General features: G+C 38.0%; 1 protein-coding gene across 1 annotated transcript in view; it reads right to left on the bottom strand.

Annotated features, from left to right (window-relative positions):
• The window catches only part of Bod1l1 (biorientation of chromosomes in cell division 1 like 1), a 52,981-nt gene that overhangs the window by 24,135 nt on the left and 9,860 nt on the right, over window positions 1-18,986 (bottom strand). The window contains exons 3-10 of the mRNA XM_078021048.1: window positions 18,590-18,780; window positions 16,821-17,435; window positions 16,140-16,289; window positions 13,402-13,568; window positions 11,843-11,954; window positions 11,079-11,217; window positions 9,691-9,763; window positions 1,766-7,883 (exon numbers count right to left, since the gene is read on the bottom strand). Of these exons, the coding sequence (XP_077877174.1) occupies window positions 1,766-7,883; window positions 9,691-9,763; window positions 11,079-11,217; window positions 11,843-11,954; window positions 13,402-13,568; window positions 16,140-16,289; window positions 16,821-17,435; window positions 18,590-18,780 (7,565 nt within the window). The remainder of the gene's footprint in view (window positions 1-1,765; window positions 7,884-9,690; window positions 9,764-11,078; window positions 11,218-11,842; window positions 11,955-13,401; window positions 13,569-16,139; window positions 16,290-16,820; window positions 17,436-18,589; window positions 18,781-18,986) is intronic.

Raw genomic sequence — 18,986 nt, forward strand, 5'->3', positions numbered from 1 at the left:
GAGGGACAGAAAGAGGAAGTGCTAGTGAATGAAGTAAATTTCATTCCATGCATGTATGATTAAGTCCAAATGAACCCCGCTATCATATATAAATACAATGCACTAATAAAAACATTAAAAAAAAAACAAACCCTGCAAGGCAGACAAAAAACAAGGAAAAATTTCTCAGGTGCAAACTCAATTTGATTCTGGGTCTTGCCTCTTTCTTTTCTGTCCCTGTCCTTCTGTGCCTGTGGTTTCTTCAGTTTCCTTCTCCGGCCTCACACATAAACTGCCAGAGAAACCTTTCTCCAAGAGTTTGCAGACTTTTTCTTGCTAAAAGTGCTTCTACTTTTTCTCTTCGGGGGGTGGGGGAAGGGGAGGACAGAACAACAGACTAGCAGTGACTGAGTCAAAAACTTCCAGAGTATTCAATTTTCTCCAAGCTAAATTCAATGAAAAATTTTAAAGTTACTTATTTCAGCCCTTAATATCGCCTGTCTGAGTCCTTATAATGAATAGGACTAAACCTACTGGTCTCAGTTTCCTGAGGTTACATTAGATGATAGATAAGGTTGGTTCCAGTTTAAAAGTCTAGGATGCTACAATTTATACAGCCTGAGTGGAAAAGAAGTCAGTATGCCCTGAGCCTTCAAGTCTAGCCCATGTGCTTTCTTTGAGTTCTCAGAACTTCACCGTATTCTATGTACTTGTCACCTCAGTGTCACTGCCAACTTGGTAATGATATATGGCTGAATTTGTAGCTGTCTTCCCAGATTCTCTATTTATCTTTGCACACCCAGAACTTAGAAAGTAGTATTTTGTATAAAGTATCTGAAACTGGATAGTATGATGAATGTCAAAGAAATTACCTCTGAAACTTATCAACTATTTCTACAAGACCATCATTCTCTGAAATCTGTCAAGAGGGAACATGTTTCCTTTCTCTTTCAAACATATTCTAAACAAACTTGAAAAGCAAACTCAGTTAAAAAATAACAGGGGCTGGGTGGAAGAGTGCTTGTCTGGTATATGCAAAGCCTGGGGTTCCATTCCCAGGCTTTCCAAAAACAAGTGCTCCCTTAATTAGGAGTAGGCAATAACTGAATCATACTACAAAACCTATAATTACTGTTATAGATTATAACTATTTCCACTTCCATTTTACACAACAGAAAGGCTCAGAAGTTCACATTTTTTTTTTCCTAAGGGACCCCCAAGTGCCATACAAATTGTTTAAATCTCTGACCATATTTCTTCATTTGTAAAATGGGGGTGGTAAAAACATATGGACCTCAGAGGGATCTGGTAAGGCATTCTTCATTTTGATTGACAAGAAACCTGAAGATAGGGAGCTGAAGGTGTATTGCTCAGTGGCAGAACATTTTACTAGCATGAATGAGTTTAATCCCCAATACTGCCAAGTAAAAATGACAACAAAAAAGAAATCCGGATATGGAGGGAGGATTAGCAACTTGCAACAGTCATCACGCAAAGAACACAGTTAACTGACTTCCTATACTTCAGCCTCCTGCCTCTTCTCTCCTGATAACATGAGGTGTCGGTCTATGGTTTTAAATTTTTAAACCTGAGTATATTTTTAGAGAAGCTCAATCTTCAGGTCTGAGAATTATTTAGCAACATTCTCACATGAGGAAAAAATATATTGAATTATCCTTCTTTTGGAATGGAACCAAAACTATCTTTTGGAAAACTGATTTAAGTGAACTGTTATACAACCATCTTTGTAAAATACTAAAATATGCAATTACAAACAGATTCTTACCTATGTCACACATGTTGGGTTCAACAGAAACAGTGTCCTCGAAGTTTCCTTCCCCTTGCAATGACCTCCGTGTGCCATTACCTCGTCCTGTTTTCTCAGCAGAAGCTTCCACAGCTCGCTTGCTGTTACGATCACTCTTTGTGGTCAAGTACTTCTCACATGTTGGAGCTGATGACTGAGCTACGTGCCAGGCAGCTGGAAGGCTCCCTGAGTGGGAGGAAGCAATTTTTGACCCTAGGTCAGTAATACATTTAGTGGTGGTAGTTTTCAAGTTGTCCTTCCTCCCCTGTTGGTCGGGAGGATTAGAAGAATACTCTGGGGCAGTGTCTTTGACAGGTAGCATGTCATCAGCTTTTTTAGCACCGGTATTTACTGCTGACAAAGAGCAAATACTGACAGTGATGTCTCCAGCCGTCTGCTGTGGTCCTCTCGGATGGACGGAGGAATTGGCGCTTTTCTCCACACCCCTTTCTGCTGGAGAACAGCTGGCTGTGCTACTGCCTCCCATTGTCTCTGTCTCTGGGCTTCTGTCTTCTCTCTGAATGGAGCTCAACAATACCTTCTTCTCTTCTACATTTATGAGGTGCAAAGTACTCTCATTTTGTCCTCTTGCTGAAAATGAGCCCTGAACAGGGCAGTCCTTGTCAAGTCTGTCTTCCTCTTCTGTAGCCATAGCCTTTGGCTGGTCTTGCTCCTTGGCAGGCTCACAGATTGACAGCCCATTGTGCCCTTCCTGGGTGCTCACCGCCAATAGCGGGCCAGCTTCTTTGCCTCCTGTGAATGGCGCAGGACACTGACAGTTATTCTCAGCAATGAGGCTTGGCATGGGGATCTCACCCCTGCTTACCTTTGTAGCTGGCAGGTCATCATTACCTTCTGGTTTGCTTGCAGCCAGCTGACTCTCCTTGGGTCTGTCTAGGCTGGTGACCATCAGCACACACTCCGCTGTGCTGGTGGAGATGACGGCAGCATCACCTGAGTCTTCCACTCTTGCAATGGTGGCCTGGTCTTCATCTGGGGGGACAGCACCAATCATGACTGCCTCCCACCCTTCAGAAGTGCTTGTGGAAATCATGGCAGTATCACTTGACTCTTCCACTGGTGTGATCAAGGGGCGGATTTTCTCCTGAGGGATGGCACTCGACACTGGGCCTTCACAGTCTTCCACAGAGCTTGTTGAGATAATAGCACTCCCATCTGTAACAGATCGTGCATTTTCACTTACACCAGAAATAGAGGCCTCACATTCTTCTGCTATGCTGGTGGAAATGAGAGCACATTCATCTTTGTCTTCCTTGCTGGTTGAGGCAAGAGGACATTCAACTTCCGTGGGAGCACTGGGCATAGGAAACTCAAAGTCCTCAGTGCTTACCAACACTGGACCTTTAGCTCCCTCTTCAACTATTGCAACCGGCTGCTGACTTTCTGCACATTTGATGGTGGTTGCACTAGAAATAGGCATTTCAAACTCTTCCCTTATACTTGTAGAAATCATGGCACACTCATCTTTCTCTTCACAATTCCTAGCTGTGAGTTGGCTCTCATCACCAGAAACTGCACTGGGCATGGGGGCCTCAAATTCTTCCAAGTTTACTCTGGTGCCTTCCAAATTTTCCTCAGTTTTCAGGGCACTTGAATGCCCTTCTCCCATGTCTACAATTGTGCTCACTTGAGGGGTGTAATCATTTGTTGTACTGGTGGAAATCATCAAGCCTTTGCCTGGACTTTTACCCCCAGCTAAACTACCTTGGTTGGAAATATGGTCACCAGCTGTACTAGCCATGAGGCCATTACATTCTTCATTTTCTACAGAGGTGATGATGCCCTCATCTTCTTTCTCACTTGGTGATGTATGCTCAACCTCACATTCTGGGACTACCCCAGATATAAGAATATCACGACTGCCTCCCACAAGACCAGTGGAAATACTGATATCTTCAACCTTTTCTTTCCGGGTAAGTTGACTATCACTTTGATCAGAAGTTGCACTAGTCATGGGATCCTCACAACCTTCTGGAACTAGCACCACTTGACCCTTTCCAGCAACTGCACTGGTCACACTGCTTTCTACAATCCCTTTAGCACTGGAGCAGATCTCTGTGTCTTTGATTTCCTTTTCAGCACCACTCATGCTATCAACGTTACTTTCATTTGCATTCATGATGCCTGCCCCAGCCTCAGCGTCCACATGCTCTACCGTAGGACCAATCTGACTGTCCCCTTCTGCACTTTCACAAATCAAGACCCCTTCACTTTCTTCTCCTATTCCCGTGCAAGTTGAAGCATGTCCGATTTCATTTCCTCTTCCAGTACTCGTCACAATGCCTTCCCCCTCATCATCCTCCTCTTTTGCGCCTGTGCTTGTCACAATGCCTTCATCATCACAGGGACCAGTAGCAACTAATGGTACATTAGTGACTTCTTTAGCTACTGTGCTATCCATTGCACCCTCTCCATTTTCTTCTGTTTCAGAACTTATAGCACAGCCTTCACTGCTGTCTTCTGAGCCCATGCAGCTTGCTGGCCCTTCTCCATCTTCTTCAGTTATGCCAGTGCTAGTAACTGCACTCTCACCTTCAGCACCATCATTCACAGAACCATCTCCTTCTTGGTTGGCACTTGTTCCCGGAGGTGTGTCATTATCTACTAAGACCACATCTGCCCCTGTAACCATGCGCTCCTCCTGGGGCCCTGCCTCAGTTACTGAGCAGATAGCAAAGTTATCACTTCTGCCTTCTGCTCCTGTACAAGTCACGGTGCCCTCTGTTTCTTTCTTGGGACCCATTCTTGTCCTATTTCCCTGGGACCCATCAATTTCTTCACTGCTCACAGATCCCATTCTTATTTCTGTTCCGGCACTTGTAACTGCTCCATCACTTTCAATTTCACTAATAAAAGTACCAGTTCCTTCAACTATTTCAGGGTCTCTACTTGAGGAACCGTCACATTTTTCTTCGGAACCTGCACTGGTTACGGCATCATCTTTTTCCTCTGTGACAACACTGTTCATGCTGGCTTCACTTTGAACTGTATGAGCAGCCACAGGACCTGTTGCCCTGTCTTCTGATTCAGCCACAGAACACTCTCCACTTTCTCCTTCCTTAGTACTTGTGAGAAAAGTTTCACTTGCCGCAAATCCTTCTGTGACAACACCCCCACCCTCTTCAGCTGCAGCAAAAACTGTGCATTCACTGGCTTCTACTTGGCCCAGGAGTGGATTGTTTCTGGGGTCTGCATCTACTATGAAACCTTCATCTGCCTCAATGCTGGTGCAGGGAAAAGCCATCCTACATTCTCCCGTTTCTGAAGAAGTGGTGGTGGCATCTCCAGCCTTTACTGGATTTAAGGTAAAGCCTTTGTCCTTCTCCTCAGTACTTGTGGCAACTGAAGCCCTTTCTGCTCCTCTAGTCCTAGCTGCCACACTCTCAGGTTTTCCATTTCTCTGCTGTAAAACAGATGATGCAGCATTGCCCCCAGCACTGGTGTCTACCTCACTGATTTCACTCCTTTCAACATCAACTGGTAGAGTTTTAATTTCATCTGGGACTCTATTATGCTTAAGTTCCACAGTTTTAGCATCTTTTCCTATACTCATGTCTGCCCCAAGACTGACAGCAATGCCATCCTTCTTGCCATTTTCTACTGTAGTTCTGTCTGCCTGCTTTAAACTGGGCTGTGTACTTAAATCACTTTCTTGCTTGGTTGTGTGTATCAATCCACTTTCTTTTCTGAGATTCTCATTTTCCACAATCATGTCTGATGACTTGCTAGAAAGAGATGTGTTCACTCTTCCTTGTTTGCTGCCTAACGAAGTGGCCTGGTAACCTTCTGGGATGTGTCTTTTGCTGGCCACATTTGCTTTTGCTGGTGTATCTACAGTGGAACTTTTACCACCTTCTTTGCTATCACCTACCCTGGGGGCTTCTGATTTTCTAATAGTCAAACTTTGGTTAGGGATATCAGAGCGATCCACAAGGGAAGTGCTGGCTATGCTACCTTCTAAACCAGCTCTGTCAACTATAGGAATTACAGCTGAAACAAGAGATTCTTTTTGAGGCTTGACAGTCATTGAACTTGAAGATAATGAGGAGTCTAAATCTGTGGAATGTTCAAAAACAGCATCTCCTTGAGCAACACATTCTTCGGTGGGTCTGGCTGTGCTTTTCAAATTCTTTTGTGGCCTCTCATTTTCTGATGGAACACTAGGGAACATTTTCTGACTTGTTTTGGAATCCACATTCACTTCGTGAGTTCCTCGAGTAAGCTCTTTCTCCCCAGGATTTGGTTTGGATATAGCACTTTGGATATGCATTTTCTTAGTCAATGTGCTTTTATGGTCAGCATGCTTTTCAGCATTGCTAGTAACTCCTGTTCCACGCCCTGATTTGCAGGCTGTACCTGCTGGCTTTGAATCTACTATGGAAGTTCTTAACTCATCCTTTAGAACCGTGGTAGTCGTTTTTTGTTTTGTACCATTTTCAGAGTCAATGTCTTGTTGGGAACTACTATTGCTGCTGTCCTGGGTTTTAGACACTTCTGATACATTTTCAACAACTGCCTCAGAATCAATTTCCATTGGCTCTTGCTCAGGGATTGATGTGGTGTCACCACATTTTTTTGGTCTCGGAAGGGAGGAACTACTAGGAGTGCCCAGTGTGTTTGCTGCTGATTTTTCTTCTCCTTTAGTCATTTCTTGTGATAAGCTTCCTCTTCGATTTTCACACAACCTTCTACTCAATTTCTTTTCCAGGACTGAACCATTTCCTCTGGCCTTTTCATGATTACTGTCAACTTCTTTACCATCCTTGTCATCTGATTTATTTTCTTCTCTTTTTTTCATGTCTTTGCTGCCATGCTTTAAGCTTTTACTTTTGTGCCCGTCTGATAGCTTCCTGTCAAGTCTGGAGGAGCTTGTGTCCCTCTCCCCCTTAGGCTTCTCTTTTGCTAATGGTAGCTTAGCTCGGTGACTAGGGTCTCTTTGTGAACTATGTGCTGAAGCAGCAGCACTCTCTGATACAGGTTCAACACCAGTTTCTTCTACAGGTTTTTCTTCAACTTTAGACTTACGCTGTTTTTCTGAGTCATTTTCTTCTGTGTTCTTCTCCTTATCTGGTTTTGGAGTCGTCATCTGTTTTGTGATATTTTCTTGTAATTCTGTTTCAGCAATTTTTAATTGTTTGCCCTGACCTTTTGATTTAGACTTCAACACAAGTTTCTCTTCCAACAAATTCTTTGTTCTTCGCCTCTCCTTGTGAACCACCTCTTCTGGTTTTACACTGCTATCTAAATTAGTCATGTCTGTATCACATTTATCTTCTGAACAACTTTCACTTCTTCTCTGTAAAGTGATACCATGTTGCTTGGAACCTAGAGACTCTTTCTGAATTTTAGAATCACTTGATCTTCTTGACTTGTGTTCTGCCTTAGTTTTCTCAGTGGACAAGTGTCTCTCTTTTTTGTTGTTGTCTTTCCGTACATTTTCATCTGTTTTTATAATATATTCAGAAACTGGCTTTCCATCTTTGCCTAAAACTGATAATTTCCTTTCATTTCTATGCTTACTTTTTCGTTCAGCTTTGTCATCTGAAGAAAGCTTTATTTGTTGACTTTGCTTTTGAGTATTTTCCTCTACTTTTAAACTTTTCTCCGAAGAGTGAAGTTCAGTCTCATCACTTGTTTTATGCATACTGTCACCTTTATATTTATGTTTTGTAGATGACTTCTCTTCTGACAGAGTTTTCTCTTTTTCTGGCTTCTCCTTAGAGGATTTCATGTCTTTCTTAGGTAGACTTTTCAAATGTGGTGTTTCAGAATCATCTTTCTTCAAATGCTTTTCATTTTTAAGTGTGCTCTTCTGTTTCTGGGATTCTTCCATGGCAATTTCTGAGCGTTCTACTTGTCTTTTTCCATCTCTTGTGTCAGTTTCTTCTGATGCTCCTTCCATTACCACAGGGGTAGATGTCCGTCTTTTATGTTCTCTTTCAATTTTAGATTCATTCTTGTTTTCATCAGCTGAATGCAAAGACTCTGAAAGTCTTCGGGCAGGTTTACTTGGTTCACTTTTTGCATAAGCATGCTTCGGCTCCTTTGAAGAAGATGCCTTTTCCTTTTCACAGTGCTGTAGGAAATAAAGGTTAAAATGTGAGAAGTACCACAACCGATCTTTAGACTCAAATTTAATATTTGAGCACATTATATTAATATGTTGAGTGCTGGCACATATGTGATACCTCATTTAATCCTTGAAACAGCCTATGGTAGGTATTATTAATCTTGTTTATGCATCAGGAAGCTTAAGCTCAGCATGACTCAATAACTGGACACTGAGGCAATGAGTACTTGTGCTAGCAGTGAGTTTATTTGGTTTTGCTGAGTCTTGCTCTTCTCTACTGCACTGTGGGCGGATTTGCAGAGACTAGTTACTTCTCCTGAAATCTGCAATGCACTTAGGAGGGCTTCTTCAACTTTAAATTGTTAGAACTCACTAATGCTCAATAGTGATTAATAAATGTGAACTGAATGAATGGTATTCCAATTTTCTTTTCAGTCTAAAAATATAATGCATGCTGATGAAAATATTTTAAACACTTTTACACTAAAATAAAGGTTTCTTATATTCAGAAACCCAAATCATTTAGAGAAAAGCCCTTCAATTTAGATTACTTGTACAATATTCTACTTATGAAGTTTCATATATACACGCTAACTCAGCAATAATACCAAACATATGTATGTTTATGTATTTAGGGCAGATACTAAAAGATAATAACATCTAAACCTTCCTTCCTACTCCATGTCTTGGCACTGAGTAGATTATTAATATTAATCAGTAGATGTTGACCAAACCCACTTCAATAAAGACCTGCTTAATACCAGCTATAATTATTTTTGTTCAAATAATGGGGCCAAAGCCCTGTCTTCAGAAAGTCATTTGTGTCTCTGGGTCAGTTTAATACGACAACTCTGCATGTTTCAACATGAAGGTTTATGTACTTTAACTAATTCATGGACAAAGACATAGGAAGACCCTAAGAACAGGAGTCTGTTATTGATCTGATTGTACAATAAATAACTTTAAACAATGTGAATGAAATTTTATAATCCCCCCCCCCAAATTACACAAAATAAAGTTAAACACTTGAAGATATGCCAGTAAAATATCAAGATGTACTTCTATACATGCCTCTAATTTCTAGATGAAGAAATATAAAATACTTATTGTCTATGAACAAATAATTGCCGAATTATTAGTTTTCTCCCCCGGAAGTGTTAAGATGTTTCAGCTAAAGAACTGTAAAAATGGCTGAGTAAAGAAGATCAACAAAAGTCAAAGTTTGTCCTGAGAAAATAATCCAAAAAGGGGAAGAAATGTATTCACTAAATATAATTTTACTACTTAAAATGATCAAATCTCAGATATAACCTAAGTGCTCAAATATAAAAAATGCTTAAATAAATTATGATGGATCCATTTATTATACCACAATGCAATCTTAAATGATTACAAAGTTTGCAAGGTAACATCAAATGACTAAAATGTGAAAAACAGATTACTTCTACCATAAAATATTATGTGTATGTGTGATCAAGGAATGAAAGAGTAAAATGGATTGTTATTTTAGTTATCTTCCCTCTTTATTCTTTCTCATTATTATTACTGGCAATTTTGTTATTGCCAATATAAGAAATAGTGAGGGGAAGGAAGAGGAATAGCTATTACTTATAATATATAAGTTCATATAAATCAACTCACCAAAATGAAGAATTCAGGCCATAATAGAATGAGGGTTCAAGACTGCTTAATGTGAGGGATTTTTAAATTTAACATGGAAAATATCAAATTACAGTCAAATATTTACTAGAAAAGACTAAATAATCTACATCTAACAAAAGAGCACTTGAAATGGGGTTTTATAAAGACACACCTCATTTGTTTTGAGGGTTTCTTTGGAATCTTCTTCAGACTGCTGTTTCTTTTTGGAATTCTCTTCAACATTCCTAAGGGGGAAGAAAAGTCAAACATTAACTTTGAATCTAAGGTCAAAATTTCTCAGGAAGGTAAGAAAAAAAGCTTTCCTTTACAATAAACACTTGATCTAGAAATGGGACTTGCTGCACTTTAATTTAAATCCTATTCTTAGTCAACAGAGAACACAATCTGAAATGTGACATGAAATTACTCTTGGTGCTAAAGAAAAGTACAGCTAAAACAAAAATTCCTGATTTGCTGCATAAAGAGAAATAATGTATAGGCCACATTTATATTTCGGAAGTCTTACCAACTTTTGAGTCAACAAAGCATTCTTTTTCATTCAGATGAGTAGAATGAGATATAGTAATAAATCTGACAGCTGTCTCACGAGTTTTGCAAATTATTGATGCAGTTAGCTCAAAGTCCATGATTAAGTTACATAATTCTGACTTGATAAAGCAACAGAATTGTAGCCCAGGGCTCACATGTCCTTATGGCTACTCTCAGAAGTTTCTCTGGCTTTCTCATTCTTATAGAATTATAATGCAGTATTAGAAAATAAATAGCTGGGCAGAGCGGTGCCGCCTATAATCTTAGCTACTTGGGAAGCTAAGGCAGGAGAACTAAAGTTTGAGGCCAGCCTGGGTAACTCAGCAAGACCCTGCCTCAAAATAAAAAAAATTAAAGAGCTTGAGATGTAGCTTAGTAGTAGAGCACTTATCTAACAAGCATGAGGCCTTGAGTTTGATCCCTAGCACCACCTCCCCAAAAAGTAAAAATAAAAACTAAAAAAAGAATCTGGTTCAGGGTCTGGGTTAGGGGGAGAAGCATGGACAATGGTAAAAAGAACTGAATGAGTGTAATTATTGTAAGTAAGTGGCTACCAAATGCCCAGAACATGGATACTTCTAGAGTATAGTCATGGTGTCCATAAACTCTCTCAAACTCCAGGGATAATATATGTTTACATATGTACACTATTTTTGAGAGAAGCTTTAAAGCTTCTATGAGATTAGAGTAAAAGTACTTAAGATTAAGATACATTACTCTAAGGGCTGGAGATTTATGTCAGTGGGAGAGTATTCGCCTGGCATGCATGAGGCCTTGAGTTCAATTCCCAGCATCATACAAACATACACAAAAGATTCATTACTTTGAAAATATTATAGATCTTAACACAAAGAATCACCCCTGAAGACAAAAATGAACCTTTAAGGTACTTCAAAACATGCAGTGACATACACTTTCAAGGCACAACTCTTTACTACATTTTCAATGTCTCTCTTCTAAAACTATGCCAAGCAAGTGTTTGAATGGAACATGGCCAGAAAAAATATGCACCTTGAATTCTTTCTTCTTTTTTTGCTTAAGGCTACTTTTTTCTCTAAAACTTTCCGTTCTTTAAGGACTTCTTTAATTCTGGGGGCTTTTGGTTCCAAACTCTTTGCTGATGATTCTTCTAAGTCCGCAGGACTTTTCCCTAGGGAAGAAGCAATCAATAAAACATTTCAGAAAAGAATTTTATAAACAGTGTTATATTTCTATTTCATTAAGGTTTAAAATTACTCCAAAAATGTAACATGACTTTAATATTCTTAAATGGTGCTGAAATAACATAACAGAATTCAATTTTGTTTTAATCAACATTCCAGATAAATATTAACTTAAGGAGCTGTGGGTATAGCTCATTGGTAGACCATGTGCTCATCATTTACAAGGTGGGTTTAATCACAGCACCAAGAAGAAGAAAAAAAAAAAAACAGAAAAAAAGTTAACATAGAGAATAGGTTAACCGCATTATTATCTGCAGAATGACTTGATTACTTATGTGTCAATGGCTCATTTTCCAGTTTTAATTCAATCTACCATTACTAGAAAATAAATTGCTAACACATGGAGGGCAACCACTGGTATCCTATGGAATGTTTAATTTACATATAAAATATAATAAAAGAAAAATAATTAAACACATCACATTAAAAAGGAAGGAAATCTTCTACACTTGAGAATATATTTTACATTATTATGTCACAATTAATTGAGCAATTAGAAAATAAGACAGTACATAAGAAAGCTTAAAATAAAAAAAGTAACATCTACTATACCTTGACTTTTGGCTTTGGAAGACTTTGTCTTTTCTGCTTTCTGTTTTCGCTTTTCTTCAAGTTTCTCTCTATTAATCTGCCTTCTTAAAAGTCTCTCTTCTTTTTCTTTAGCCTAAAACCACAAAATACCCTGACAGATTATCAGGCAAAAGCAAAAATTACTTTGAAATAAATAGGAAAAAGTCTTAGTTTGCCCTCAGATTTCTTACAGTTTAATGGGCTTTGCAAAAACACATATGTACTACATACATATATATTATATACACACACATATACAGTATATATGTATGTATACAGATAATATACATGCACACATTTGTGAATGTGTATGTGCACATATGTATGGATGTGTATGTTTCAATTTGGAAGTTATTAGAAGAGACAGATGTAAAGATTTTCCTTTACTCTTTGGATGCCACTCTGTTACAAAATGGGAAAAGTGTAATTAAGATTGTTTAGTTTTAAGTGGCAGTTTTAATTAAAAACATAGCTATGGAAATATCAATAATTTTCAAGTAAATATAGGTAGGAAAAAGTTGGAATGCCGAGTTAATGGGTTGGTTCTAAACAGAGGTGACCTGATGGTTATACCCTTGGGACATAGGCTTTGGATTTGAAACTTTTTTCTTTCATATTTTTTTTGTGGTGCTTGGGATCGAACCCATGGCCTTGTGCATGCAAGGCAAGCACTCTACCAAACTGAGCTATATTCCCAGCCTTCTTCTTTCATATTTTAAATGAACAATTCATAATCACATTACTCTCACCATGCCTTTCTGACCAGAGTTCAAAGCAAAACACCAAAAGTCCTAAGCAGGGACAACTCCTGACCATGAGACAAGCCTAGCTGGTGGCAGCTTGAAATCCCAGGGGTGAAGCAGGAGGATGAGGCAGGAGGATCATGAGTTCAAAGTCAGCCTCAGCAAAAGTGAGGCACTAAGCAACTCAATGAGACCATGTCTCTAAATAAGATACAAAACAGGGCTGGGGATGTGGCTCAGTGGTTGAGTGTTCCTAGGTTCAATCCCTGGCACCTACACGCCATCCCCCGCCCCTCCAAAAAAAAGAGACAAACCTGGAAGGAAGGCTATCCATTAGTAACACTTTAGTGTACTAACTTTTCATATTTTAATGTTTCTCACACTCTAAGCCAACTTAACCTGAAGCACACATACAATGAGACAAGAATTTTCTTTAAAAAGCTTTTGTTAACTCAGTAGCACAGCTCATATTTGAAAACATTTTCAAATCCAGGAAATATGTTGACTACATTTTTCTCTTAGTATTATGGTAACAGCTGCATATCATATTTTTCTATGACTATATCCATACTGATCCACATTCCACACTATGAAACATTTAGAGTGTTACCAGTGTTCACTTCTATTAACAACAATGGCACAAACACCTCTGTCATATGTATACGTCTATGCCACCTAGTTAAAGGTAGAGTCAGATGTCTCTGCTCTAGATGTGCACCAGTACTGAGCACACAGACTATTCAAGTTTGTCAACCTGAAGCAGCAAGCTAAAACACTAACAAACCAACCTGGACTTACAATAGACTGTCGGCGTTGTTCTACAGTAAGCTCATCATCAGAATCACTATAGTACTTTGAGTAAAGGTATGGTTTGTGAACATAAGCATGCCGTACACTTTTTGGTTTTCCTTCATTAGAATCACTAGTTTGAGTTTTTGTTTTGTTCTGTTTGTTCTTCTCTTCATCTGGAAGAAAGTCAATAGAAAAAGAATGTGTCTATGAATTAGTAAGAAAATCAATTTGTACAAGCAGTAAAAGCAGTATCAATATAGTTCAAGTGTACCTGGTTGTGAAAATTCAGAAATTGAAAATTTTACAAGTTATTATTATTCATCTAATTTCGTAACAATCATATTCTCACCAATAAAGAAAGGAAAAGAAAAATTAATCATTACGTTTGCTTATGTTGTTAAAAGAAAAACTTCAGACAGATTAAATTTAATAGAGCTTTTTGTTTTTTCTGCTGTGGGGATGGGATCGAGGGCCTCATGCCCACTAGACAAATACTCTACCATGGAGCCACACCTCTAGCTCTTCATTCTATTTTGGCAAAGAAATTTCCTGAATCTGGCAAACTCAGAACCAGAAGAGGTTCAGAGAACTTCACTTTAAGCTTAAGAAGGCTTTTATAGATTGAATGCAGAAGCGAATAACTTACTGGATTGGTGATGCCCTTTGCCTTACTTGGTATGGTCAGATGGCAGTCCCTGATAGAGGTAAGTTGGTGGTTTCTGATGGATTAAGTTTAAGTTTCATTTTACGATTTACATTGTTTTGCTCCTGCAAGAACCCAGAAACCTGAGGCACTGGAGTCATCTTAGCCTAATGCTTCATCCTTTCCCCAAGTTTTTAAAACAATGTTTTTTTGACAAATGGTTAATTCTTATTTGTCAGTGAATTTGATATGAATGCTTACCACAGTTAAGTTGAACAAAGTCACTTGAAGCTGTATTTTAAAAGAAAACTTAAACATGTATAAATATGAAATAACAAATACCATCAATATGTATAATTAAAATGTACCAATAAAAAATGTGGATTAAAAAAAATTTAATGACCACTTTAGATTTCAAGAAGAGGCAAGAATCAATAATGGTTCATACACCAAGTATACACTACTCCGTTTACACTAAGAAGGTGATTTGCTTCCTTTGGCAAGAAGGAAAAGAATAAACAAAGTTTTTACTTCTCACCTCTTAGCCAAAATAGCCATCTTCTTACCTTTTAGACACATAAAATCTTTCTGTTTAAAAAAAGAGACTTCAAACAGCATCATGTATTAGAATCTTAGTTAGGATAGAGTAAGTGGAGTGTTCACAGAGAGCGCGGCATTCTTTCAGAATGGGCACTATAGAACTGGTCTCATGAACACAGGCATGACAACTAGGAACACTGTTGTTTTTTTTTTTTTTTTTTTTAGATATGAAGACATAAATAAATAATGGGAAAGACTGAGAAAAATATCTGTATGGTTAGAAGGTTCTACTTTGTTCTCCTGATTATCTCCATAGGTATCCTATCCAAAGCCAGCAACAAATTTTCCAGATGCTATCTATAGGGAATGGCAGATTTACTTCAGTATTTTTGATTTTTTAAAACAACGTCAGAAGACAGACTTTAATCATGGGGTGAAGAACAGAACAAGGTACTGGTTAGAAGCAGTTTCAGGTTTGAAATCTGCATTGATGCTCACTAGCCATGTGACTCTTGACAAGACACACTCTCCCAGTGACTTTGCTTCCTCTCCTATACATACTTTTCAGGGTTGTGGCAAGGACTCTGGGAGTTATTACATAGAAGTACTGTAGTCCCTGGAATAAACTGAGTACTTTGGAAGGATTCACTGGAAAACAAATCATATAATAATGAATTCAGCCTCACTCAGAGAAGTTTGGCCTTGGTTTCTGGGAAGTAACTCTAAGTCTTAGGAATGTTGTGATTGACTGGAAGGTGTTTTTTTGCATTGCATGTGAGTCAAACCAAATAGTCTAGGATGTGGTTGAGGGTAGAACTTTGGGTCATGGAGTTTTACCTTGGACAAGAGAGGTCAGAGTCTAAGATCAGCTTCATAGGCAGTCAACTATGACTATATATTAGAGTTCCATTAAAAACTTTGGAAACCAAGACTCTGATGAACTTCTCTGGTTGACTGTACTCTGTGTGTAGTATCAGACATGGATGTCAAGAAAGTAAGGCTGTTCAGAACTCCAGAGGAGAGGGCACCTGGAAGCTTCCTGTTTAGAATTTTTCTAGACTCTGACCTGTGTACCTACTCCCTTGGCTGATTTTAATCTGTGTCTCTTAGCTGTGGTAACTGGTAACCATGAGTATATCACTTTTTAGTAAGTTCTATAAGACCTGGTAGTGAATTACTGAATCTGAGGACAGTCTTGGGGACCCCTGAATTTGCAATCAGTACCAGAGAGAAGGATGGTCTTGTAGAATGTGCTTCCCTAAACATCACACACACATATACAAAAAGCATCTTTATATACATTATCTCATTTGAATCTAAAGACAGACCTAAGGGATGGAGTTCAGTAAAGGAGAACCAAGGCTTATTGAGGGCTGGTAACCTTACCAAGCTTGCTCAGACAGTCAACATTAAAAGCTAGAACTAAGAAACAAATTTTCTAACAACAAAATCCCACACCATTGCCACAACACCACATTATTTCCCAGGACAAAGCCATCAGAATATGCAAATAGTTCTGGATAGAAGCTTCCCAGAAACATTAATAAGTAAAATGCTTTACCATCTGATGTAATCTCTCCTTCTTCCATGCTATCAGACATTACCACTTCTTCCTCAGTGTCTTCTTCAAAAGACGAAAGGTCACTGGTATGGACAGAACTAACTGTGATGTCTGTAAGTCCATCCACGTCAGAATCTATCAAAAAGCAATCTCCAAGAAGAGAAGAAAACAGAAAATAAATCACCTCATTACAAGAACATACTCAAAGCCCAATTCCTAAATTTCACTTAAAATTTGCTGCTTTAAATACATGTCAAAGAAATTAAACCTTCAAGTAGAGCTGTTTCCAGAAAATATAAAGGCAAACTAGTACACTGTAAAAAATGACTGAATATTAATTTATAGTGTAAATGATAAACACAAAAGTAAATTTTAAGTAATTGTACTAGACACAGCAGTTAGGATGTATAACTATGAATTAAGTTGCTTGGAATAATGCATATGATGAAAGTACAAGACAAATTACAAAATTATAGTTTTTCTGATACTTTTCTGTAAATACATTAATATGAAAAGAAATACATAAATGCTTATTGCTTTCTTTTAGCAAAGGGAATAAATATATTCAAAGTTTTGAAACAAGTCTCGAAAAACTAAAATTTGGAGGCAAATTTGATACTCCCCTTCCCCAATCGAGCTATGTCTATACACTGCTGCAGGTTTTTGCAAATTCTCAAGTACCTTCTCTTGCCCCTTCAACAGTGTTGGCTTTGTTACTGTTCTTTTCTGAAGGAAGTTTTGAACTCTCTACTTCTTTTTCTTTTGCTTGTTTTTCATCTTTTAGTTTTTGTGTATCTTCACTTTTTTTTGAGTAATCAAATTTCTTTTCGGTCTTTTCTTTCTTTTCTTTCTTTCTTTCTCCTTTCTCACTGATGTCTGATTTCTTTTCACCTTTGTCTGTTGATTTATTTTTTTGATCACCGTTTTCCTGCTGAACATCCTTATTGAGTAGAATTGAGCTACTGTTCTCTTTTGAAGAGTTTTTAATTTCATCAACTGGACAAGGGACATCACTATGCTCTTCTGACTTTGGGGCTGCTTCCACTCCTTCCCCTCCAGTGTCAGGTGTAGCTTTTTCTTTATCAGTCAAGTCCTCTGAAGTTCTCTCTTTGTCAGTACTAATGTCACTGCTTGGCTGAGATGAGAGTTTTTTTGATTGTCTCTCATTGGTCTTAGCATTGGACATTTCTGTTGAAGCCCTGGCAGCATTAGCTTCCTGGTTAAGAGAAGTTATAGTTTCCAAGATTGACATGGCATCCTTGGCTACATTAGCACTGGGACCAGGAGCAGGGACACCTTAAAGGAAAAAATAAGTTTTAGAGTACATTATGCAGACCATTTGCACTCCTTTAGGTTTTCAAATACCAGTGCTGGTACACATATTCAGAATATTTTACTTCCTTTAACATATTGGGAAAGGCACCAACAAATCCCAGAATAGTCTATTTCCCAGAAGAAGAGTATCTTCTCTATTTTAGTTACTCCCTCTATTATAATTTGCACACGCACTCACAATTGCTAAAATGCTTATCATTTTATATTAATCTCAAAAAAATATTGCTTCAGTTGAGGAGTTTGGCTGATACTTAAAGTAAGTATAATTTCACTTGAGCAGCCAAGTAGGCAATATATTTTTTAAATTTTTAATTTGTTTTAATTAGTTATACATGACAGTAGAATGCATTTATGCACTTTGATATATCATACACAGATTGGATATAATTTCTCATTTTTTCTGAGTGTACATATTGCAGAATCATATTGGTCACGTAGTCACATACATACATATAATAATAATGTCTGTTTCATTCTACTATCTTTCCTATCCCCACATCCCCTCCCATCACTTCCTGCTACCTAGTCTAAGGTAACATTATTCTTCCCTAGTGCCCCCTGCCTTATTGTGAATTAGCATCTACATATTAGAGAAAACATTCGGCCTTTGGTTTTGTGGGATTGGCTTATTTTGCTTAGTATGATATTCTCCAACTCCAACTGGCAAATGCCATAATTTCACTATTCTTTAAAGCTAAGTAATATTCCATTGAGTATATATACCACATTTTCTTTATCCATTCATCTATTCAGGGACACCTAGGTTGATTCCATAGTCTAGCTACTGTGAATTGAGCTGCTATGAACATTGATTGGCTGCGTCACTATAGAATACTGATTTTAGTTCCTTTGGGTATAAACCTAGGAGTTTGATAGCAGAAATTAAAGGGATACAAATAGGTAAAAAATAACTCAAACTGTCACTATTTGCTGATGACATGATTCTATACCTAGAAGATCCAAAAAAGTTCCATCAGAAAACTTCTAGAACTAATAAATGAATTCAGCAAAGTAGCAGGATATAGGGCAATATTTTAAAGAACCAAATATCCCTAATTTGATACTCAGTTCAAGAAGAAAAACAATGAGACTGACCAAGAGTAAAAGCAAAGCACCTTGTGTAACGATAGAGGAGTCTGGTTTCTCGTCATCTGGAGCTGTGCTGCCACTTGCTTCCTCTTTGTGATTTAGTGTGGCCAAAAACTCATGCACGGCTTTTTCCACCTGAGGTCTGAATGTGTGGTTGATCTTTGGATCCACAACCTGAGAAATAATTCGGTCGATACCAGACTCCAGCATTCCTGATCTGAAATAACATAATTTAGAGTAGGGTTAAAAAAAAAATCTTGTATTATTTGCACTAACTACTTTTAAATAAAACTGTATCTCTTGTAAATATGTTTTTAACCTTAAATTGTCCCAATCCATTTATCTGATTATATAGGAAGTGAAGACAAAATAATTTCATGCTATGGTGATATTTTACTATACATACAAAAAAGTATGTAAACT

This window comes from Ictidomys tridecemlineatus, chromosome 9, assembly GCF_052094955.1.
Source record: "Ictidomys tridecemlineatus isolate mIctTri1 chromosome 9, mIctTri1.hap1, whole genome shotgun sequence".
Lineage (NCBI taxonomy): Eukaryota > Metazoa > Chordata > Mammalia > Rodentia > Sciuridae > Ictidomys > Ictidomys tridecemlineatus.